The sequence below is a fragment of the Schistocerca cancellata genome, chromosome 7 (assembly GCF_023864275.1).
Source record: "Schistocerca cancellata isolate TAMUIC-IGC-003103 chromosome 7, iqSchCanc2.1, whole genome shotgun sequence".
NCBI classification, from domain to species: Eukaryota; Metazoa; Arthropoda; class Insecta; order Orthoptera; family Acrididae; genus Schistocerca; species Schistocerca cancellata.
Genome location: NC_064632.1, coordinates 423,952,099 through 423,978,013, shown reverse-complemented (window position 1 = coordinate 423,978,013; position 25,915 = coordinate 423,952,099). Strand labels below are relative to the sequence as shown.

At 38.0% G+C, this 25,915-nt stretch overlaps 1 protein-coding gene across 2 annotated transcripts in view; it reads right to left on the bottom strand.

Annotated features, from left to right (window-relative positions):
• Positions 1-6,322: 6,322 nt before the first annotated feature.
• The window catches only part of LOC126092327 (serine/threonine-protein kinase grp), a 146,058-nt gene continuing 126,465 nt past the window's right edge, over positions 6,323-25,915 (bottom strand). For both annotated transcript variants that reach the window (XM_049907864.1, XM_049907863.1), the window contains exons 8-10: positions 23,518-23,786; positions 13,503-13,634; positions 6,323-6,853 (exon numbers count right to left, since the gene is read on the bottom strand). In XM_049907864.1, the coding sequence (XP_049763821.1) occupies positions 6,635-6,853; positions 13,503-13,634; positions 23,518-23,786 (620 nt within the window). In that variant the 3' untranslated portion in view covers positions 6,323-6,634. The remainder of the gene's footprint in view (positions 6,854-13,502; positions 13,635-23,517; positions 23,787-25,915) is intronic.

The following is a 25,915-nucleotide window of genomic DNA, read 5'->3' as shown; positions in this document are numbered from 1 at the left end:
AGGCAGGGCCACATGTGAAACTACACGTCATTTATCAATTGACATGCCTGCACTGCACAGCCTTTTACATCGGCATGACAACAACTAAACTGGCTGAGCGCATGAACGGACACAGACGAACTGTCCGCCTAGGAGATGCCCAATACCCAGTAGCAGAGCATGCCCTCCAGCATAATTCTAGGGACCTAGGAACCTGCTACACCGTATGTGCCATTTGGCTTCTCCCACCCAACACCAGTCCCTCTGAACTGCGGAGATGGGAACTTGCACTCCAACACATCCTTTCATCCCCCTGGACTGAACCTACGTTAAACAACCTCACTCCCATTTACTCTTCAGTCTTCTCCTCTTTCCCTTTCCTCTTTGGCCATTCACGCATCTTTTCATCCTACATAGTTGTGTTTATCTTTATACTATATACCTCTTTACTTCTGTATGCATCCTCTTTGGTTTGAAGCTGGCACAGTACTTACAGTAGAATATCTTTGGCTTCCCTCTGACAACCATGCCTCCATCCTTGCTACCCTCCCTATTTTCCTTTCCCTGTTGCTTCATAGCCTGGGTTGTGAGTAACTGAATCTCCTTTCCCTTCTTCCCTTTCTTTCCCCTCTCTCCTCCCTGATGAAGGAACATTTGTTCCGAAAGCTAGGAATGTAAACTTTCGGTTCTGTTTTATGTGTATCTATCGGCTGTACTGAGCTGAGGTAAGTACTGGCCAGCCCCTCTATCTCTTTGTTAGTATTTGTTTCACATCTTTATATGAGATTTTCCATTAATCATTTTGAAATGTGGTTTAAGAAATACATAACTCTGTGCACTCAAAAGAACGACTTCATGTCTGTATTTTGTGGCATTTACCACTTGATGACAAGCTCATAAAGCACTGTAACAGCTAAAGAAGTAAACAGCAGTTACTACAGACATTTCTGCACCCAACAGTGTTGGCACATCGCCTATATGGCCGACATAGATGGGGCGACCAGATTTACTGGCCACCTCAAGTGAATGACTGTCTCTGCAGCAGACATGTTTCATGTCTAAGATTGTACCCAACATCACATTTTAAAGATGAACACTTTAACACACAAAAAACCACTACACAGAAGCAATGGGTGCAGAACATGCTACTGTTACTGATCGGGCCAGCAACAGTGAGCCCTATACATGCTGACCAGTTAGTAGTCCAGTAGGGGATAGAGACTTGTCATTGGTTTTACCTGGACAATGGTGTCATGTACCCCTCCATCAGGCCAAATTACCTAAGTCACAAGTAATTTGAATCACACCACTTCTACAAGACCAAATTAGTATTTATCAAAGATAACTGCAGTCCATTTCCTGTAAGAATAAAATCCCGATTACAATGAGCATTGATATTTGTCAGTCACCTAACAGGAACCTTCTGTTGTGGAATCTCGATAATTAATGGAAGGACTGGGCAGTAAGTTTTACATTTACTTCTTTCTTGAATTTATGGGTGTTCTCACCGTCTCTTCAGAGTAAGACATCTACTGAATTCTAGATGAGGTGGCACATCTACATGTAGCTTTTTTGGTCTTGCATTCCATAAACTACAACACTTCGTGGACTGCTTTTCAAATACTATCAAGGAATAAATGTACTGGACAGTTAACGTAAGAGTTCCGAAGCCTCTTAAGAGGTCTTGGGGTTATTTGCTTTACACCATATTCTTCTAGCTCACTTTTACTAATTTAACAATATTGATTTCAATGCTGTTATGTCAAAAGGGCAACAAGGAGGGGAAGTACATGACATATGCTAACATACTAGTCTTCAAGTTAACACTGGAAGAGTTATTAATGCAAAATATGATTCTTCGTTAGTTTATTGATGGGTTGATTTCATATTGGCTTATTTAGCTTAACCACCAAGAACTTTTACACAAAGTGATTTCGTTTATCACATGACCATTATTTCCTAACATGGTAAAACTAGGTCAGTTTTTATTGACTTGATAACTTGATACTGTGTACTAAAAATCAATCTCTCATTACAACATAGATGGTACACTGTGAAACAGTTGCAGGACTGTTTTAATAGAGTGCCATGTGCTTGCTGTGTTGCCTGTTTAGTAGGTTAATGCAGAGCATTGTGTAAGAAGCATGGCTGCCCACTGCCAACACTGCAATATGTGAATCATAAATTTATGTCAATCACAGTAGTCATCAATAGAAACACTTAAAGAAAAAAATACTAATCCTACTTTCCAGCACTTTTCTGTTCCTTCTTCAGCGAGCAAAGAAGAACCGATTCGGCAAAGTTGGAAAATTGGGGATGGTCACTCACACTAAACTGAGATGGACAAATATGTTGAGAGGATAAGGAAAGGCAACGATAAAGGACTTAACAGATTCTGTTTCTGCTACCACAGTGAGAACATTTTCCCTTACTAGCACCCCAGGCTGATCCAAACCTCAATATGCCAATATGTCCACATCCCCTAATGCTTGCAAATTGTGAGATTCCCACAACAGTGAGAGACCAATGTTATTATCATTTTATCACTAATAGATTGTATATCTATACCTAGTAAAGCTGACATCAAATGAATTCGCAATGCCTGTTCTTTCAGACATGCGGAAGTAGAGTAAGAACAGTTTTGTTATATAATTTGAACAAATGTATGCTGATCAATTTCATGCACAAATTAATGAAGCTCATCCAAGGACAGTGATGATGTTTGGTTTGTGGGGCGCTCAACTGCGTGGTTATCAGTGCCCGTACAATTTCCCAACCTTTGCTCAGTCCAATTTCGCCACTTTCCTGGATGATGATGAAATGATGAGGACAACACAAACACCCAGTCATCTCGAGGCAGGTGAAAATCCCAGACCCCGCCGGGAATCGAACCCGGGACCCCGTGCTCGGGAAGCGAGAACACTACCGCGAGACCACGAGCGGCGGACAATCATCCAAGGACAGTACATATGAAGATCAATATGTTGTATGAGCTGAAAGAATTAAAATCATAAACACAAAATGATTCCCAAATTTTTGGAGACCTCGTGCAATGTAACACATTAATCAAATTTTTGTTTTGAAAATTTAAGGTACTTCCTTTATCTGTCCCCTTGTTGGAGACACACTTCAAGGGTTCAAGTATCAAGGCCATCATACTGATGTGCCTTTACAGTTCATAAGCCAATATAGCAAACAAAAATACAACAATATTAGCACATTCTGAAGTTACAAATAATTTTATTGCATTATTTCATATAAATACTGTCGGTAGCTGTGTAAAGTAACGTGCAATTTATAGACTAAAGCACAATTTCCAATGAGTCAGTACGCAAGTTTTCTTTCTTGTTAAGGGGAGACGGTGGCAGTCTTGCTCTGATACTTTTGTAAATCCATATCTTTGTCATTTTTGTTCAATCTCATTGAAATTTCACACACTTATGTATAGAGATCAAATATGATTAAAAAAAATCAGAATTTTAATAATCTAATGCAGTGAGATAATTTTGAATTTTTTTATTGCATTATTATTTTAAGGTACACTTTTTCATAATTTCAAGGCAAATTTTTTTAATGGTAAAATAATCTACACTAATAGGTGTACAATTATGTGCAGTAACTTTTTGGTAAATTAACGCTATTATTTTCTGTGATATTTTGGATTCGAACATTTTTTTTACAAGCAAACTTTTTCATATATTATCAACCACAAAACTGTGTATATTTCAATTAAAATTTTGTTCCACTTAAATATTGCTTCAAAGTAAAAGAATAGGTGTGCCAAATTTCATTGCAATCCTTCCAGTAGTTTCCGATATATATATATGTTCCTGAAAGCATAAAACCTTAAGTTTCAGAAAAATCATTTTAAAGTTTGGATGGATGAAAAAAAAACATATCATACCTTAGCTAAAACTGCCCATATCCATATTGCATTTCTTCCTTATCATCCTCTACAGCTCTTTTAGCTTCTCTGCTTAGCAATTTTTTGTATGTTCTAGACTGAAGTCTCCCCCTTCGCGATTCTTTGCTTATCGATGATGTGCAGTATCTGCTCAGTGAAGACTCCAGGTGTAAAGCCCAACTTGCTGAGGATGTAAAGTCTTGCCACATTCCCATCATTAAACACTGCTGCAGCTTCCAAAGCAGTAATCTTCACCACCAAATTGGAAACAAACAGTCTTTGGACATATTTTCCAAATAAGAGCATTGAAACTTTTATTTGGGTTCTGCGTTTTCCCATGCAGACATTTTTAAAGTAGTTCTGGTGAAGCCAGTGCTCTAAAAGTTGTTTAATGGCCATTGAAACCTCATAAGGAAGGTTATTTTTATGGGTATAAGCTTCCCCACTTTCCTTACTTTTCAAAAATTTGCACCATTCATTAGAAGAGAGGCCATGTTGATGTGTAGTGTGTCGACAAGTAATGAAACCAAATGGCCCATACTGCTTTCCTCATACTGTCCAAGCTTGTGAGGTTACTTCTAATTGCAGCACCATAATAGACTTTTAGGCTGTCAATTCTCTTCTTTGTTAGTCTGTTTTTACCTTCCAGTAGCTTCCCATCCTCTAGTAGCTTGCCTTTATCGTCTGCAACAAGTCTTCGGAGTCGTCCACCCATCCTCTTCTGAATATGGCCTAAGCACTCCAGTTTCTCAGTAGTGCAATCTTTTCCATAGGGCTGCCTTGCAACTACATTCTTGAAAGCACTAGTCTCCATCTAAATACTGTACGTATCTTACTCCATACTTTTGCGAAGATCTATGGAAAATGGATTTCATACCTGCAGCTTCCATCCCACTACCGGAGCCTGCATAATTTCTGCTACAAACAGCTTTATGGGCTTCTTGCCATTCCGTTTCTTTACCTGCATCAATATATTTCTCGTGCAAGGAACACGCAGGACAATATTTAGACATCACCTCCAAGTCTAATACTTTTCCAGTGTCAACACTAATGATTGTTGAAACTCCATGCAGTGAAGTATGCCCCCTCTTCATCCAGGAACTGTCACAGAAAACTGCTATATCGTTGCTTCACAATTTTCTTGAATTGCCCCCAGGACTGCCATTTTCATGCTCTCTTCACTTACTTCTGCAACTACATTGAGGAGAGCAGTATTCATTGCAGAAAATTTTTGGGGAGGACCAGGCATGTTCACAATACCACATAAAAGGTTTCCACCATCTCTTCCAATCCCTACACATCTTAGTCCATAAGCAAATCTCATTGGCTTCATAGATTCCATTACTGACCTTTGATGTCTTTAATGGTCTGTCAGCATCACAGTTTTGACACAAAATGTGCAAATCAAACCACCTCTCTTTCAATCATCTTTCCTCCACAAACAGAGCACTTGCAGGCTTTTCTAAGTGCTTCTGCCACCATTTACAGATCCACAATTCTGAAACCTGTATTTCTGTCATGATTTGTTTCTTTTGACACAATCCCTGTCCCAAGTTTTATGTCAGTTTTTCACTTTATATTGGAAATATGGGACTTACTTTATTTTTTGAATACTCTACCAGGCCTAGGCATTGTAAAAAGGGATCAACAGATTCAACTTTGCACAATAAATCAAGTGTCACTCGAATTCCACTGAACCACACAAAACTTACAACGCTCCACAACCTTCTATACCACACTGATTGAACCAGAAAATGGTTCCACAGCTTTCTTTATAACACTGCTGTTATGTATTATTAAAAAAAAAAAAAAAAAAAAAAAAAAAAAAAAAAAAAAAAAAAAAAAAAACAGCCTTCTAAAGCTATATTTTCTAGGTTCACAGGCCAAATTCTGCAATAAAATTTTTCCTCCCTTTGGTATATTGAAAAGTGGGCTTGGCGCATTACACTGCTTACGGTTTTAATTTTTTTATGCCATTTGTAGTTCAAATTTCAAGGAAAAATTCTGGGACAATAATCTCAATTATATTTACTATCAAATGAGCAAATAAAAATAATTTGTAAATATTTCATTATTTCTGCCACCGTCTTCCCCTTAAGTGTCAACCCACACCTGAATTGTTCACTTGGGCATCTAAATACAGCAATAAAACCAGATTTACTCAAATTCTTAAATTCTCTAGTATCTCCATATTAAGTATATGACATAATCCATTTGATAGGCTACTTGTCAAACATTTGAGTCTCCTACAACTAGTAAGTACAGTGGTACATATTTTGTGAACACTTTCAGAGGAAGCTTCTAAGTGAACATTACAGCAATGCACACCTGAAGAGACCAGATGAATTACTGAAATTAATGAAACTAAGAATTGTTTAACACATGTTAGATTAAAACCACATTTGTTTAAGGTGCGACAATTTAACAATCCAAAAGATAAAAACTATATTAAAACTTTATTACAAAATTGTGATTACAAAAATAACATTCAGTCTTTAATTCTACAAAGTTTTTACAGAAAATGTCACTGGTTAACAAAATTGCAGTAAGCAAAGCTTAAAATATTCTGACAATACTGTACACAAAATTATGTATTTTATAAAATTCAGAAATCATATGCACTGTGCAGTTATACAATTTGCAAAAATTATCACAGTTTCTAAAAACATGCAGATGGCTGACATTTACAAATAAATTACTTTTCCCACTTGGATACAAGTGGGGGAACAGTTTACATACACACATCACACTTCAAGGAACTGTGTTTGTAGCAATTGCAATTGGCCACATAACGGGCCCCTTAATAATTATATCCTCAAGGCATTCTTTCAACTTAATAAACGTTTTCTTGAACTCTAGGCCACAACCTTTTGAAAGCCTGAAATCCAAAAGTGTATTACCGTCCATCACCATCACATTTGCTTTGAAAACAAGCTGCATCTTTCTCTTGTCAACAGTTGTTATGGTCACCTGACAACAAAAAGACAGATGCAAGAAAAAATTGCTACAAGAGGAAATACAAATTACCAAATGTTTAAGCCCAAGAACTGCCTGCTTAACATTTGTGCTTTCATTCAAACAGAAGGCAGTACACTGACATGAAAATCTATAAAATTAATGAAAATCCTTAAGAAGTGGACTATACAGAGCTGCTATAAATGACTCATTTGTTTACAGAGCTCTCCATTTTCCAAGTCATTACATGCACAAATATGATTGATGCCAGATTAGAACCATAAAATCCACCAAGTTTGCATTTTGCACTGAGCAAGTGTTCTAAGAGTGCCTCTTTGGTCACAGGCAACACGTTAAAGCAGTAAAACCAAATGTGCACTTTCAGTCAAACATAATGTGTAAGCATTACAATACACAAATTGACACTGTGTGATATGTTTTGAAACTCTTCACAGTGGACTGTTTCTGTCATCATTTCACTCTTGGTGTATCAATGAATCAGTGGCATCAACAACATCACTGTCACTCATTTTAACTTAACACATTACTTTAAAAGCTCTAAAATTTCCTCTTCACGAAGAACTATGCATGAAGAACTACAGTTGAATCTAATTTATGTGTGTATCGTGTATGAAGGAGTGGGGGGGGGGGGGGGGGACACAATACTACTTTTTAACTCAGAATTACTTAGAAGTCAGATATAGATACAGTAATACCTGTCATATTTTTCACACGTTTAAACTCTGCAAACAGTTGAGACAGAGTACACTCTTAAAAGAAAAAACAATATTATTTGATCCTACTTTAAAGAAAGTAGATACTTTATTGCAATTTGGCACTTTGCAATGTACAAACAACAAAGATACCGCATTAAAGAGAAAATACGGTTACGGCATCTGTAACTTGATCCTGCTTCAAAGAAATCAGATAATTTGGCTTTTTCCACTCTCTGTGCATTAAGTGCACACATCTCATTTTGCTAACTTATTACCAAATACAGTGCTTTTTCACCACAACTCTTTACACCAATGGAACAGCTGCAGACAACAGCAGCTCTTAACACTTCACTCAGTTTAGGTGTTTCAAGATCCAAGTAGTCATCTCCATCACTGTCACTTGAAACTGGTCCACCTTCTTGGCACACACCAACAATAATCTCATCGTCTTGCTGTTCTGCACACATGGCAAAATTACTATCAAAATGTACAAACCTGTCGAAATATGCATCCTCCAGTACAGTTAGCTCATTACCGGACACTGCTACATCATCATCATATCATCATCATCATCAATATCGTGTGGCAGTCTTCTACAGTAAGACACCAGCTTTATGGAAACAGTTATTGATTGTGGAGGATGACACCAGCTGCCAAGCACCCAAAATAAATTCCATGGCTAGTGGTATGTTAATAGGGAGATTTTCATTTCTGGCATAAGTCAGAGCTATGAAATGCTGATCCAGGTTTTTCTCGCCCCTTTCCTTAATGCCCTTTGACATTTGCAATCGTGCCCAAGTCAAGTGGCTGTACAACACTGATACAGTTTTTTTTTTTTTTTTTTTTTTTTTTTTTTTGTGGGGGGGGGGGGGGGATTCTATTAAATTCTATTTCCAAAAACCACTTGGGGTAGATGTGTGCTGCACATTGATCCATAAGAAGAAGGATCATCTTTCTTTTGAAATCATTCCAAGTCCAGTTTTTTTTAAGCTATTGTTCCAGTAACACAATAGTAATTTAAGAATGTTTATTGGATTTATATTCTTATGTTTTGTCTTTACACCTTCAAACACATCAGATTCTTAGTTTTCCTATCAAGTAGAGGAAGTTTGTCAGATACGCCAGTATTTGTAGCAAGAGGAACTGTCTTGTGAATTTTACTTTTTGTCCCTCCATGTCACGAGACATCCTTTTCAGCTGATGTCTTACTAGGAAGCACACTGTAGAACAGACGAGTCCCATCATAGAAGAGTCTCATACCAGTTTTGGATGTTTCAATGGTGATAATCCTTCAAGATAACCAGGAGAACCTCATTACTCCAGTGTTTCACCGATATCATCCACAGCTTTTGATTCGCCAGAAATTTCTCTCTGTGATTCCATGACAATATAAGTTCTCCTAACTATCCTGATGAAGCTTTGATACTCACAGTTCTAGCTAAATCTATCTCCTTTGCATTTAGCATTGTTACCATTGATCAGCAGAGCTGCAACCCATTTTTGCTGGACCTGTGTAAAAAGTGCCTTTTACAAATCTATTTATCTCCCTCCTTGCTGATGGCTGTTGATTTTGCACCTAGTTTTAAAAACTGGTTTAAAATACTCTTCCTTTTACTGATGACCGTACATGGTATGGAATAGCTAATTTCCAAGTCTGAACCAATTTCAGATGTTTTGTGTGGATATGACCCATCTCTCATATGACTTTTACTTTCTGATCTAGTATGCAACTTTTCCTTTCACTGTTCTGCATGGCTGATCAAAAGTGACAATGATAGAGCCACTGTTCAACAATACACATCAGCTGGCAATTTTTTGGTTTTGATTGTTACCACAAAATAAATTCTTGTACTGAAAACAACAGGGCCAGAAGTCCCTTCTTCCATGCTGCCCGCTCTGGTTAACTGTGTCTCCGCACCGCCGCCCTCTCACTGCACTTGCATACATCATTAAAGTTTAGGAAAATATCAATGTTTCTTTTTAAACAATGCTCATCACAATTACGCAAAACTCCATTTATTTCGCCTGAATTTGTAACATATAACAGCAAATCATGTAGCAATGCATTGTATATACCACTTTTTACAGACTATGAAATGCACTTTTTTCTTCTAAAAAACTTCCTCCAAAATTCAGGCGTGTCTTATGTTCCACATCAATATAAAAATGTTGAGTGTTCGATTTAAAATTAAAAACGACCATATTTTCGATGCCGCAGGAAACCTATTTATCTGGCGACACTGGACTGAACTGGCAGCAGCAGAGCACAGATGTGACAAACATGAGTTGCGGGGATTTACAAGCGTGCTAAAACTGTCTCCTTCCCACTCTGCCATGACAAGCCCAGAACACTGTCTAGCCTATGATGTGTCATTGCAGTATATGATGCAAGTGATCTGTGTTACTGGTAATAGCTAGCTGTTAACAGCTTGTTTTGCAATGGGAAAAATGTAAAAGGTATTCATATGATGCAGGCTATAAAGATGAAGTAGTATCATATGCAGAAGAACATGGGGACAGAGCAGCCAAGCGGCATTTTGGCCTTTCACCAACAGGAGGGGGGGGGGGGGGGGGGAGAATAAAAATGGGATTCGCAGACTAATAAAGCAGAACTGAAACATATGAAGAAGACTAAATGTGCAAATACACGACCGAAAGCACAATGGCCAAAACTAGAAGCTGACACGCTGAAATGGATTCAAGGACGCCATCAAAATGGCACTTGAATTAAAGCAAAAGTGATTCAGATCCACACTTACACTAGTGCTACAGTGGAACTTAACAGACTTGAGTGGAGTTGGTGGGTGCCATAAGTTTCTGGAGCATCTTGGCGTTAGTATTTGAACCAAAACCAAAGTATGGAGAGAAAATATCTTTCCATCACTCTATTACTAAACATCAAAAGAATACTAGTGAGAGACTAAGACAAATAGCGAATATGAACGAAACTACTCTGACATTTGGTGTGCAGAGTAACAGAACTGTCGACATGAAAGGTGCTAAAAGTTAACTATAAAAACAAGTGGACATGTTGTCCCTCCATGTTGTGCTAACAGTACTAAGCTCAATCCTACAGGGTGACCATTACTGAACAATGTGAAATATAATCATTAAGCTTCTGAATGGTTTGTGTTAGGTCATTCAAACTGCATGGTTAGCTGCATAGTGTTATGGGAATTAGTATGGGCATTATGGTTTGGTTTAACAAAGAAGACCATTTTCATTTGCATGGGTTCATCAATAAGCGAAATTGGCGCATTTGGGGAACAGAAAATTCACATTTTGCAAATGAGAAGTCTCTTCACCCTCAAAGGGTGTGTGTGGTGTGCAATGTCCAGTCACGGAAAAACGGGTGCAATATTCCTTGATAGCATGGTGACTACCGAACAGTACGTGACTGTTTTGGAATATGATTTCATCCCCATTATCCGAAATGATCCTGATTTTGACAAGATGTGGTTCGTGCAAGATGAAGTCTGACCCCATTGAAGCAGGAGAATGATGTCCTGCAGGAGGACTTTGGGGACCACATTCTAGCTCTGGAGTACCAACAGGCCACTGGCATGGGCCTTGATTGGCTGCCTTATTCTCCAGATCTGATAACATACGACTCCTTTGTGTGATTGCCGAGCTGAAAACAGCCAGTCAGGTGGTCACGAACAGCATTGATTTTCTGTCACTTTAGTGTGTCGTGCACAATTTCTGCTATTCGTCTGCGCCACATCATCGCCAATGATGGCAAACATATCGAACATGTCATAACCTAAATCTGAACATCTGCAGCGATATTTGCGTGCTGAATAAAAAGTGTACACACCATAGTTAGTAACCAATTTACTTTTTTTTATATAGTTCAATAAATGTCACCCTGAATGATAATTTTCAAGCACAAGGTAATGCCAAAACATTTAAAAATACTGCTAGGTGGTGGTCACATACATGACAAGAGTTGGATGGATGAGGCTGGTATGAAATTATGGATTAACAGAGTGTGGGAGAGAAGGAAAGGTTCTTTACTGAAGGAGAGTTCTCTTCTTGTGCTAGATCAGTTTAGTAGGCATTTGCAAAAAAATCTGAAAGAGAAATTGAGATGGAAATACAGAGCATCCTGTTATTCTGGAGGACTTACTTCACAATTGCAACCTCTTGATGTCTCGAAAACCATTTAAAGTGTATATGATAGAGGACTGGAACAACTGGAAGATGGATGAAACCAAACATGAATTCATGCCGAAGTGAGCTTTAAAACTACATAGAACAGTAATGGCCTAGGCTGAGAGACGTGCAGTGTAAATAACGGTCTCAACAGAAGTGAAGACCATCTTATATACGAAGAGAACAACAATGACAGAGGAGGAGGAGGAGGAGGAGGAGGAGGAGGAGGAGGAGAAGAAGAAGAAGAAGCTCAGATGACTTTTCACCAATTTTGAAAGTCAGTTCGGTTTTATAAACCAATTTTTTTTTTTTAAATTTAGCTTTGCAATCTAATAATAAAAATGGTAAAAATATTACTTTAAATTTTTACTGACAAAACTTAACACATGAAAAAGAATTACGCTGAACAGAGTTACATGTATGCTTGGTTCAATTGTAGGCATTTCGTGCCTAGAAACTTTAATGTATTCATTGCAACCTCTCTCTGAACATAACAGCTACAGTTCGACACTTCAGTTAATACAGGCTTCCCTAGGACAGCAGTACTATGCAGCACTGATGCCTAGTACAGTAAGATCTGAGAATGGAACATGCAAGATCTGCAAAAAATTGTGCCAAATGAGGCTTGACATTGGAGAAGATAATGAAACCTTCAATTCTGAAAACCTCTTGCTGCTGTGGTGGAAAGGGTTAGGAACAGTGCCCCATTATCTTCACCACTTTGTCCAATTCAGTGCTGCAGAAGTTCCTCATTTAGGTGGCAACAAACATTGACACTACAATGAGGGGGGAGGGGGCGGGGTGTGTGCGCCTCATCTTGTTGAAAGACGAAATTCTCGGAACAGTCAGTTGTGGAAACCACCACTGCAACATTGCAAGATAAGAGGTGCCCATCAAAAGTCGTCTCCCAGAAAAAAAAGCCCATACAGCTTCGTCTGTGACATTGCATAGGGAAGATCAATGTTCTGTTAATACGGTTTATGTGGTACAATTTCGTATCCATTTTCAGATACCAACACTCACAAATCATGGTGGTAACTTTTTCCAGATAAATGGAAGGATGATTCGTCACTAGATATCAGCTTGGATGCAAAATGATCATCCTAATGCAAAACTAAATGTGCCACCAGCCATAATCAACCAATGTTAGTTGTTACATGAGGTGCAGTATGTACGGTTTGAAATGTTACAGCCACTGCAAAATCTTCCCTTCAGTTTCCTATGGCATTCCAAGTTTGTGGTTTGCACAGACAGTCACTTTTTTTAACCGTGTACTAAGCTTACCCTCTACCTCTCCACAGTTGCACCTGGAGCACTTATCGACAAGTACTTTTCAGTTTACTGAGACAACCAGTGTCCCTAAATTGTCGATTCCAATGCACGAGTTTCCTCCTCCTACATCAAAAGGATCATCCAACAGAAAGTCAAAGTGAGGCAGAGAAAGCCCAAATGAGGTTTGCAGAAGAAAGACTAAGCAATGGTGCAGAGGCTGGAGCCTCGTAGCCGAGCATGTACGCACTAAAGACTGGCAAGCCCCCTAGGGGTCGCAGATAGTAATTACGTAACTGCATAATTGCAGTGCTTCCTTCCTTCACTGCCCAATCATCTTACTCCGTACTTCATTAATTTAATTTCTGCGTATTTGTCCCTCCCTCACCAATGGCAAATACTATAGATTTTATAGACCCAACAAAACCTTTCACCAATGAAGTTAAATTTTTGTTATTTTAAATTGATCATTTTTATCTACATATAATAAATTTAAGTGAAAAATAGTGTTAAGTGATAATTACCACTCTTGTTGTTGCAATCTTCCACGAAAAACCAATTTTATCCAACAAATCACATAATCGACGCAGACTATCTTCACAGTTTGTTGTAACAAAAAAGCGTGTCATACGCCTCACCAACTTCTGGAAGGGGTTCTGTGGAAAAATAAAGTATTTTTAAAATTTCATCATATTTGAAAAAAACTTGTGCACAAATACTCAACTTCTTTGTCTCACAGACAAATTTTCTTCTATGAAGAATAGAAGACTACCTTCCAAACAATTTAAAATAATTCTAAGCATGACTACACTAGTGTTTGCAATTAATGTACACGTGGTTAAAAGAAAAAGTATTGCCCAATTGGCCATTTAAGGTTGTATACATGTACAAGGAAAACAATTCCTGGAAATTTCCCTGATTTCCCATTTAAAAATACACTTTCTCTGTATTACTTGACAAGATACTCTCTCTTGGAACTATAAAATTTATATATTCTTTGAATGGTAAAAGTTTTCTGCAGTGGTGTAGAACTTCCAGGCACTTTCGGAAATTAAACTCAGGTGGAATGGAGAAGGAGGTGGGGGGCGGGTGGGGGAGACCACACAATGCATTTTGGAAAGATTTTTGATGGAGCAACATGTAGACAGCATATTTTCGTACTACATAAGTGTAAATACGAATTACACCAAAGAGCACATTAGTTTCCGAAGCACTAAAAATCGAGATTGTGATGAGCTTTTCTCAGGCAATCATAGCTCACGTCAGGTTATCTCACCAGCAAATATTTAGAGCATAGGACGCATTATGTAGTCAGCCAATAGCAACATCATTTAAGTAGTGCTAACATACAAATAGGGAAGTCAGGGTGTATTCATGGACAAGGAAAAAAATTCCAGGATTTTTCGCGGATCTCCCGGTTAAAAATTCACTTCTTCCGTGTTAAGTGACAATACTTTTCGATGGAACTACAAAATTTATCAATGATTTGAATGGTTATGGTTTTATACGGGGCAGATTAGAATTTCCTGGCACTTTAGAAAATGAAACTGGGGGTGGGTGGTGGTGGTGGTGGTGGTGGTGGGTAGGTGGGGGGGGGGGGGGGAGACAGTAACATATACGCTGCATATTTTCACATTACAAAAGTATGAATTCGAATTCCACCAAACACCGCATGTTACTCTCCAAAGCATTGAAATCGAGGTTGCAATCTGCTTTTGTAAGCCAGTTATAGCTCATGTCATGTGATCTCGTCGGCCGATGACAGCGGATATTCAGAGCATAGGAAACGTGCCAGGAGCAACATCAGTGTTAAGTAGTATGCACACACGCGCAGAGAGAGAGAGAGAGAGAGAGAGAGAGAGAGAGAGAGAGAGAGAGAGAGAGAGGGGGGGGGGGGGGGAGAAGTTAATGACTTAAATTAATATACAAAGTGTTGCTACAAGGAAAGCAAAGCTTTCATATATAGTATTTGTCGTGAAGATTAATAAGCTAAAAGAGAAGCTCAGCTTTCACACATGTTGAACTTTTTTTGCACGTTTTACATTTTAAGATATACATCACACAAACGTGCTAGTACAATTTTTAATACTGACATAAATCTCTGATCTTCTGGGATTGAAATTCTTCTAAATGGCTTGTCATCAAGAAGTTGGTTTTTAAATGAGAGTCAAACACACTGTGATTTAAGAAATTCATCATACATTCGTGCACATAGTTCAGCTTGCGTAAAAGTAAATTTACTTTGAAAATAACGCTTTTCAAACCACAATTTGCAATTTTTTTCCCGCCATCTGTTAGAAACAGATTTGTTACAGCAGTTGCCAGAGAGGCATCACTGTGCTTGCACAGCTACGATGACAGAGGAAGCCCGTACGTTCGTACGTGTAAAACATTAAAATATCTTACATTATGTCATAAAAAGACATCAGAGCATACACCTAGAGAGTCAGAATTTCTTGAACCATACTGAAATGAATAATTTGCCTTAAGGTGCACAATCATGTGTCCAGATTCCCAACGAAGTAGGCCAAGATCTGATATTAAGCTTTTCAGTGTGGTTTTCGGGATGAAAATCATCTTTGAGTACCAGTACTGTATTATCTGACGTTTGGTTCTTTATTATGGCATAATGCCATATGTGCTAGAAGATGAAAACATGCACTTGAAATGCAGCGAACAGTTGAAATTAGCCAATAGTGTGGAATTAAACACTTCGTTTCAAACAAACTGGCTGCCTCAGAGGAAAAGATAAATAAAAGCCGAATTTCTTTAGCAAAGCGACAAAAATAACTTCATTGTCCTGTAAGGCGATTAATGCTTGACTGTCAGAAAGCTGGAAATAAAATCAAATCTGAAACTAATAATATATTTTAGCCTTCCATAACCATGTGAATGTATTTTAATTAACTTTTTTCCATTTGACTTGAGAGCAGTAAACAAAGAGGAAACAGCAAAATCACAAAATGTAAACACAGATCACGTGGAAGACAGCCGCCCCCCCAAACTCAGATTGCTCTGCGCATCAGCCACGGATCTACAATATTTTGAACCGGGATACACCAAGAAGATAATACGTAATCTTTCTTACCTGTTAGTCGTTTATTTCCACTCGGGTAGTCTGAATCTATGGACTTCGCTAGTAATTATGACAACGCTAATCATCTGCATACCGAATCAATCACATAAACAAATGGCATTCATCCGTTCTGCTTCATTCCTCTCAACTCTTATAGCCCTGTCCCCTTTTGTCTGTGGAAAGTTTATTTCTAGATGTGATGAGGATTCCCCTGGCAGACACATCATGTACACTACACACACATTCAAAAAATAACTCCCGATTCATTCAGAAGTCAACAAGAATGTGTTAAAAAACTAACTGGGATGAGTCTCAAACTCATTTGAATAACTGATTGACCGACGCGTGCTAGGTGCTTTGTGAAACAACGTTTTTTTCCCCTCAAGAATACGAATTTGCCTCCCTCATCATCACTGAAATGGCTGTCCGGTTCAGATACCCCGGTTTGCTGCTTACACAGCCACCAGCGACATTTCTGTAGCCAGAAGTGGGAGAAGGTACTAGTCATACGCGACTGAACTGCGCACGCGCATGATCCCGCTCGTAACTGCTAAAATGAATCTAATGTAAACAGTTCTGATGTCACGCTCATCGGAGGTAATTTGTTGTTACTAAGCATTGCATAGTCTTCCTAAGACCTTTGACACACTTTGCTGTTGGCAGACACTTGTTGAGCATTGTGTTCTTTTATATGGTGCATTTCTTTCGCAATTTAAATTTTATTCTCTCGATCATGTTTTGTTGCTGCAGTATTATTCTGCAGTAGTGGGCTACAGTAATATCCTTTATTCAGGGTGTATACGTGGACAAGGAAAAAAAAATTCCCAGGTTTTTCCCAGATTTCCCAGTTGAAAATACACTTTCTCCCAGGTGACAATACACTTTTTCCGTGTTAAAAGACAGTATACTTTTCCTCTGCACTGCAAAACTTATCAGTTCTTAGAATGTTTAGGGTTTTCTACACAGACTTAGAATTTGCCGGCACTTTAGAAAACGAAACCCACGGGAGGGGGAAACACGTTTTGGAACGATCTTTGATGGGCGGCAACATGTACGCTTCATTTCTTTGTTTTATGGAGGTATAAATTCAAATTCCATCGAACACTGCAAGTTACTTTTCAAAGCATTGAAATCGAGATTGCGACGCGCTTTTGTAAGCCAGTCATAGCTCACGTCACGTGATCTCGGCAGCTGATGACATCAGAGGACATGTAGTGTAGTCAACCAACAGCAAGATCACTCTTAAGTAGTGCGAACACACAAAAAGAAAAGTTAATGGTTTAATTTAATATACATAGTTTTGCTAGAAGACAAACAATGCTTTCACAAATAATATAGGTCTCTAAGATTAATAATCTGCACGAGAAGCTAAGCTTCCACATATAATGTGGATCATTTTGCACGTGTTACACTTTAAGATGCATCACACAAATGTGCCAGCAAAAATTTTTAATAATGACCTAAATGTCTGATCTTTTGGGCTCTAAATTCTTCTAGATGGTCGTCCTCAAAGAGTTGATTTTTAAATGAGAGTCAAACACTCTGTGATTTAAGAAATTAATCGTACATTCTTACACATAGTTCATCTAGCATAAAAGGCACTTTACTTTGAAAGTAAAACTTTTGAAACCACCATACGCAATATTTTCCCGTGAACTGTTAAAAATTGGTTCGTTTCTGCAGTTGCCAGAGAGCGCCAGATAACAGGCGTCACTGCGCCTGCGCAGCTACGACGACGCAGGAAGCCCGCATGTTCGTACGTGTAAAATATTAAAAGATCTTGCATTATGTCATAAAAGAAACAAGACACCAAAGGATACTTCAGGAGTATCGGAATTTCGTGAACTATACTAAAATGCCTAATTCGGCTTAAAGTGCACAATCTTATGTCCAGACTCGGATGTAAATTTTCTTGAGTACCAGTACTGTATTATCTCATGTTTGGTTCTTTATTGTGGCATAACGCCATAGGAGCTAGAAGATGGAAAACGTGGACTTGAAATGCAGCGAACAGTTAAAACTAGCCAACAGTGTGAAATTAAACACTTTGTTTCAAATAAATTGATTGCCTCAGCGCAAAATATTAATAAAAGCCAAATCTCTTTAGCAAACTGACAAAAATAACTTCATTGTTCTACAAGGTGATTAATGCTTGGCTGTCAGAAAGGTGGAAATAAAACCTGAAACTAACAACATATTTTAGCCTTCCGTAATTATGCGAACGTTTTTTTTTAATTCATTTGGTAGCTCCCGGCCACAGAAATCCGTTTTGTTTTCATTTAATGTGAGAGCAATAAACGAAGAGGAAACAGCAAAATCACTAAACGTGAACACAGGTCATGTGGAGACTACCCACCTCCTCACTACAACTTAAGACTGCTCTGTGCATCAGCCCTGGATCTACGATATTTCTGAACTGGAGCAATTTAGTTAGTGGCACCCACCCACACATCTGTAGCCAGAAGAGAAAGAAGATACTACTCATAGGCAACAACTGCTCAAATGAATCAAATGTAAACAGCTCTCATGTCACGCTCTTCAGGTGCAATTTGTTGCTAGGAAGCACTGTGTATTCTTCCTGAAGCTTTTGACATACTTTGTGTCGGCAGACACTTTTATGAGCACTGTGTTTTGTTGTTGTATATGGCGCATTTCCTTTGCAACTTCAGTTTTATTTTCGTTTTTTAACTCTCTCGTTCATGTTTTTTTGCTGCAGCATTATTCTGCAAAAGTGGGATACACTAATATTCTTAGTTAGAGTATTGGTTTTATCAGTCAAAATCACAAAAATTTAACTGGCAACTAAAACAAGGAAAAGTTCCCAAAATTCTAAAAAATTCCTGGGTTTTCCCCGGATCATATACACCCTGGAAGTTCATGGTTTAAATCGATATACATATCACGTAGCTACACGAAAAGCTAAGCTTTCAAGAATAATATTGGGATTTTTTTACCCATTAAGATACATGAAACACAAATATGCCATTAAAATTTCAAATTATGACAAATGTATGATCTTCTGGGCCTTGAATTTTTCTAAGGAGCCGGTCTTCCAAGTGTTAAGTTTTGAATGACAGTAAAATGCTCTGTGATTTAACATTCATCGCCCATTCTCACATGTTACTTAATTCATCGTGTGTAAAAGGAAATTTGTTTTGAAGGTACCCCTTCTCAAACCATCATTCATTCACAATGTTTTTCTGTGCCTGTTGGATAAAGGTTTGCAAGAGCAGTTGTCACAGAGTGCCGTAAGTTACAGCACATGCATAGCTACAGTGACATAAGAAGTCTGTCCTCGGTATTTTGTCTGCTCTTATACCTTTCATTGTCTTTCTGTTTGGAATTTCTTGTGTAGTGGGGGATTACATAACCATGTGCAGCACTGTGGCATATTGTTCTGAGGAATACAGAGCTACTGTACATAGAGCAATTATTTTATCATATCCTATCCAGACAAGGAACTCAAAATTGAAGCAGTCCTTGGCACAATATTCGTTTCAAAATTTGACTCTACAACTTGGAGCCCCTAATATTTTGCTAGATAAAACCCTGTGCTCTGCCCGTCTATAATTCACTGATGTACAGCTGTCTGTAAAAAGACAAAAGCAACACAAATTAAGAAATAACTTCAAGCCTAGAGGCCTCACAGAAGTGTTGAAACATGCCTTGTGATCAAAAAACAAAAGAGTTTCAAAGAAGCCAGATATGTAAAATTCTGCTAAATCTTTTCAGTGTAGTTTTCGGCTAGCCATTTTTTTTTTTTTTTGAGAAATATTACTGAATTATGTTTGGTTCTTTCTTACGGCATAATGCCACGTGTGCCAGAAGATTAAGACAAACACTAGAAATTCAGTGCAGAATGAAACACTTCCTTTCAAATAAACTGATTACCTCTGCTGAGAAGATTAACTGAAGTCAAATTTCGTCTGGAAATCAACAGAAATAACTTCATTGTTCTGCAATGCGATTAATGCTCAATTGTGAATAATGTGCAGGGAAAAAAAAAAAAAAAGCGTAAGAGCAGGAAACAAACTAATAATATATTTCCATCGTTCATTAACAAAATGAATGTATTTTAATTCATTTGATAGCTTCTAGTCACAGAAATGCAATTCATTTTCATTTGACGTGAGAGTTGTAAACGAAGAGACAACAGCAAAAATCACAAAACATTAAGTGTGTCACATGGAGACTACTCCCCATGTATCTGACAGCTTGTGCATCTAACAGTCATACTTCACATAGCAAGTGGGAGAAGGCACTGCTCATACACGATTTCAGCTCTCTGCATGTAGACGAGCCTGCTGGAAACTAATCTAATCTAAGCAACTGTGACACCATGCTCAATGAAAGCAGTCTTCTGCTAAGTATTTGCCTTAAAGCCTTTGACACATGTCACTTTCGGAAGACGCTTGTGCACACACTGTGTTTTGTTGTTGTAAATAGTGCATTTTCTTTGCAACTTGAGTTATACATTGGTGTGTGTCTCTCTCTCTCATTTATGTTTTATGGCTGCAGATTATTCTGCAGTAGTAGGCCACAGTAAAATTCGAGTATCTTATTACCGGCCAAAATTATAAAAATTTAAAAACAAACTAAAACAATGAAAAATTCCTAGACTTTCCCTGGTTTTCTCCTGGATGAAGAAAATCCTGGGTATTTTCTGGATTTCCCGGGCCTGTAATTCACGTCTGAGTAATAGTTATGTACAAAGTGAACTTACACTTAGACTGCACTCTGAGCACATGTACCAAAAGCTGTATTATTGTAAGGAATAAAATTACAGTCACAGGCTTGAGGAAAGATCTGTGAAGTCATAAAAATGAGCACTTTCATTACTGTGGCTACTTTTAAGCCAATCAAGATGTCTGTAGTAGCAAAAAATTAACAGTTGGTGAAACAGTAGTCACCAAACAGAAACATCAGAGCCCACTAATTACAATATGCCTGAAATTAGTATAAATGGCTGTCAAATAGCAACAATACAGAGAGGAAAAAGTAAATAAACTTAATTATTTCGAAAGTAATTGTCATCTGTTAATACATTTACTCGACTGTGAGACAAGATGGTCACCACCACCACCACCACCACCACCACCACCACGACCATCAAGGAAAAACGTTTGCAGTTCCCATGGAAGCAAATGGACCCAACCCACGTTTCCAAGGTTGTTTAGACTGGACTGCAGGAGTTTTGCTGGAAAGCCTTTGTACACCTTCCATGCAGTCCCGATCTCTCCCCACAAGATTTCCATATTTTCAGTGGGCTGAAGAAAGACCTTCATGGCCCTCTATTTGAATTGGGCAAACAAGTGCATGCCTGGGTACAATCAGTTATTTAGGTGCCACAAACATTTTTCATATAAGCTTTAACTATCTTGTCTCACAACAGGATAAATGTATTAACAGTTATGGCAATTACTTTTGAAATAATAAATAATTTACTTACTTTTTCCCCCCGTCTTGTTTTCATTTGGCTGCCACTTTTTCATTATAAGGCCCCTGCCAGTTTGCATATTAAGTTTAGAAACCTTTTGAACATTGTCATAGGCTATGTTTAACATCACAGCTTTCGCTAACACATTTTATGGAAATATTATGGAGAGTTACAGTTTGGCTTTCCCCACATCTGTTGAATGAGAACTGCGAGTGGTCCACAATTTTATGTTTGAATATATTAGTGTATTACATGAAAGGAACATACTATGAAGTTTTATTTTTTAGTCCCCTCCCCATAATTGCAAATTTACTGAGGTGGTTTGAGTGGATGTGGCATACAGTGAAATTTTATACTGAAACTTTGCTATATGCTACAATGGTGCTGATACACAAAAGCAGTGGGCAGGGAGGTGCACATCTGCAAGTGGATGTTCCTCAAGCTGCTTAGTACCATCATTTACCTATTAGTTTTAACTGGTCTTAATAAATCAACTCTGAACAGCTCCAACTATATTTTGATTTAAAAATTGGCGGGAAATGATTAAAGAACTTTGGAGTCAAGATCAGCAATTTAACATGGGGAAATCCATCTGTATTCCCCAATCAGCGTGACTATTTTTAGCGGAAGTAAATCTTTGTTTTTGCAGTAACATAAAAATGCATGACAACTCTGTACTTCCATTTGGAATAACCTACAATTCAATGAAATTTACATACGTGTATGAGTCACCAGACAAATCCACATCCAAAGCTTCTGGACAATGCAAGCATAAAACAGAAAAGTTCGTATTTTCATTATTAATTTATAAGCACAACTCAATTTGTTTCTGTCAAAAATAAAGGTGCTAGCATTAATATCACATGATTATTTTACTTTTCCTCACCAAACTTATTGCATATTAAACAATGTTTTCAGTCTGATGCACTCCGCTTTATTTGTTAATCATCAGTGCTAATTAATATGAGTTTATTGCCTTCTTCACATATGACGACTTGTTCTTTCTTTAACTAGCAAGTATTGAAAAAAGAAATGTATCACTTCCACTGTTCACTTTCAGAAGCCCACTTCTTTAATTGCATTTGGTTTGCTTCAAATTTTTAAAACTTTGTTGTATGAAGTTTTCACACAAACTTTGCTGTGCCTGTGTCACACAGTACAATAAAAACGTAGACTTAAAAACGGATGAAAATGAGCAGTGCAAGTAATAGTAAGCTTTGATAACCTGTGTAAAGTAATCTTTCACCGTTTTTCACACACCCACAGGAGAAAATACCTGCAGTTCCCCACCATATTCAAGCTGTTCTTGAAGTGTAACGGGAGAGAGAGAGAGAGAGAGAGAGAGAGAGAGAGAGAGAGAGAGAGACACACACACACACACACACACACACACACACACACACACACACGATACAACAGGAAATAACTTTCCAGAGCTTATACACCAGCTATGGCTCAATTTTCTCAGTGTGCAAACTTAAATATGAGTGCACATTTGTAAAATGCCGCAAAATCATACAAATGACCGAATGGTAACAGATTGCTGAACATAATTACACAAAATACAACATAAGCTGCAGGAAATGAAGACTTAATAGGAACAAAAAGAAAGCACTCCCACTTTACAAGAATTACTATCCTTGTCCCTCGTACTACATTTTAGCCAAATGAAGAAGGGGGAAGGAACAGGCTATGGAAAATTATCCATAACTAGAAGTGATTTGAGGAAACCACAGAAAACCTAAGGCCAGATGACACAGTGGCAATTTGGAATCTCACCATGTTTTTAATGCGAGTTCAGTATCTTTATTACCTAGTCTCCTTATTCAATACATACAGTTCCAACAAAAATCATAGAAATGCATTCAAACCTCATATTAATGTAAAATATGCTATTACCAGAAATTATTGTACTTATCAACAAGAAACTGTAGAAGTACATTTCTTTCTTTGTATATACTGATAATCTGCTACACATGAAAACACTCTCAACACAAGGAGGGAAAAATAAATGTGTTTTGCATACCTGTGTGCCAGATGATTGGGTAGGATTCAGTTGTGAACTAAGCAACAGATCTTCCAAATGTGCTGGCTGTGAAAAGGAAAATGGAATATCATGTTGCACAAGTGGTCCTTGATCAGGGCATTCTCGCTCAAGTCTTGGCTCTGGCTGTGAGTGGCACAAGCGTGCTGCTCCAGATATATCACAGGTTCCATTCAGTGGTGACAAATCTCCACCTGAGCAAATCCTCTTGCTGGTTGCATTTGGGGTTGCCTCATTTGAATGGTACGATTCTAAAAAATTGAGATATTTACAATTTGCAAAAATCTACATATACAGATGATGTTTTTACTAAAACTTCAATGCAAATACAATGTAAAACTTATCATAAATCTATCTTGTGACTAACAAACATGGCAATTTGTCAACAACAGCTACAAATGTCATTACATCTTGATAAAAATGACAATTTAAATACGAAATCACCACCATGAATCAAAATTAAACCCACATATAAGATAATGTAGTAACTCCTTCACTACTAGGAAAAGAACAACTGTTGAAAATAAGATAGAAATAAAAATGTTCTAAATGAGTAAATTTAAGTCATAACAGAAACAGCTTATCCATTTTTGCCTGCTGAAAAAGAAGAATTTTCATATACGCATGATGGAGGCAATACCCTAAATTGTGCAACTAAAGTGAAACTAAATCTTAGAGAAATATTTTCCAGGATACTAACTGTCCTGTTACTTTGGGGTTACTTTAATTATGTAAAACTGTCAAAAAGAATAATTACCACCACAAGCATAGGGAAAACTTGTCCCAATAATTTGACTATTAATGTTCACTCTTGCTCATGGTTCAATTCCTTTCTTTTCCTCATGTTTCAATGAAGTGAGAAAATAGGTACACCAATAGAAACTAATAACTACTTCATTGCACTTACCGTATTTACTCGAATCTAAGACGCACTCAAATCTAAGCCGCACATGAAAAATGAGACTCGAAATATAGGGAAAAAAAAATTCCCGAATCTAAGCCGCACCTGGGTAGATCACATAAGTAATGAGGAGGTATTGAATAGGATTGGAGAGAAGATGAGTTTGTGGCATAACTTGACTAGAAGAAGGGATCGGTTGGTAGGACATGTTTTGAGGCATCAAGGGATCACAAATTTAGCATTGGAGGGCAGCGTGGAGGGTAAAAATCATAGAGGGAGACCAAGAGTTCAATACACTAAGCAGATTCAGAAGGATGTAGGTTGCGGTAGGTACTGGGAGATGAAGAGGCTTGCACAGGATAGAGTAGCATGGAGAGCTGCATCAAACCAGTCTCAGGACTGAAGACCACAACAACAACAACAACAACAACAACAACAAGCCGCACCTGAAATTTGAGACTCGAAATTCAAGGGGAGAGAAAAGTTTTAGGCCGCACCTCCAAATCGAAACAAAGTTGGTCCATTGTAATATGAGACACAATTTAGGTCGAATGAAAGACAATACAGCTACAGTAGTTTGGTTCGAGTCGTAAGCTTAGCAGTTAAGCTTTACCAGGTAGCCATTGCTATGCGTCAGGCGCTCCGTCTGGTTTGAATCTACTGCTTGTTTTGCTTTGATCTGATACGTGCCATTTTCTTTGTTATTGGTGTTTACGTCACTCTAAGCTGAAAATGCATTACTGTACTGCGTCATGCATTGTTTGTCGCATTCTGATAGTGCGTGTTTACGACCTGTCGCTGCTCGCGGCATGGCTTGCTTTTGTTCGCGCTACCGCCACTTAAAAAAAAAAAGAAAGAGAGAGAGAGAGAGAGAGAGAGAGAGAGAGAGAGAGAGGAATCATCTCATTAGTGAAACAATGACAAGAGACTGCTATTTGTTGTTACTTACACTGCTGCTTTCTTTGATAATGATCAAATCTTTGCGGCCGCTTCTTTAGTACATCAAATTCTGCACAGAAATTAGTCATCTTAGATTTAAAAATCTAGTCAGTTGCCGTGCTTCATTTCTGACTGTATCACTATTAGGCATAAGAATAATACGAATATAAACATGACACGATACGTATATTCTTCCGCGTTTGCTGTTGTTTCACTCTAGTTTCGTAGTTTATTAGGCAGACAGGATTTAAATGAGATAGCAGCAAACACGAAAGAATACATGGCAAAATGTTTATATTCGTATTATTCTTATGGTGAAGAGAATACTGCATGTGATTCACATTTCATCAGGTTCCTATTAGCAACCATCACTTCTCACAGGTAGGAAAAAATTCAGAACGTAGAGTTGGCCATATTGACAAACATCCCTAACAGTCTTGCCAGTCGGATTTTCGTAGTACATTGAAATTCTGCCACATTCGAAGATGAACAATACGGAATTTGTATTTACTTCGTTGGATAATGTATGAAAATGCAGTG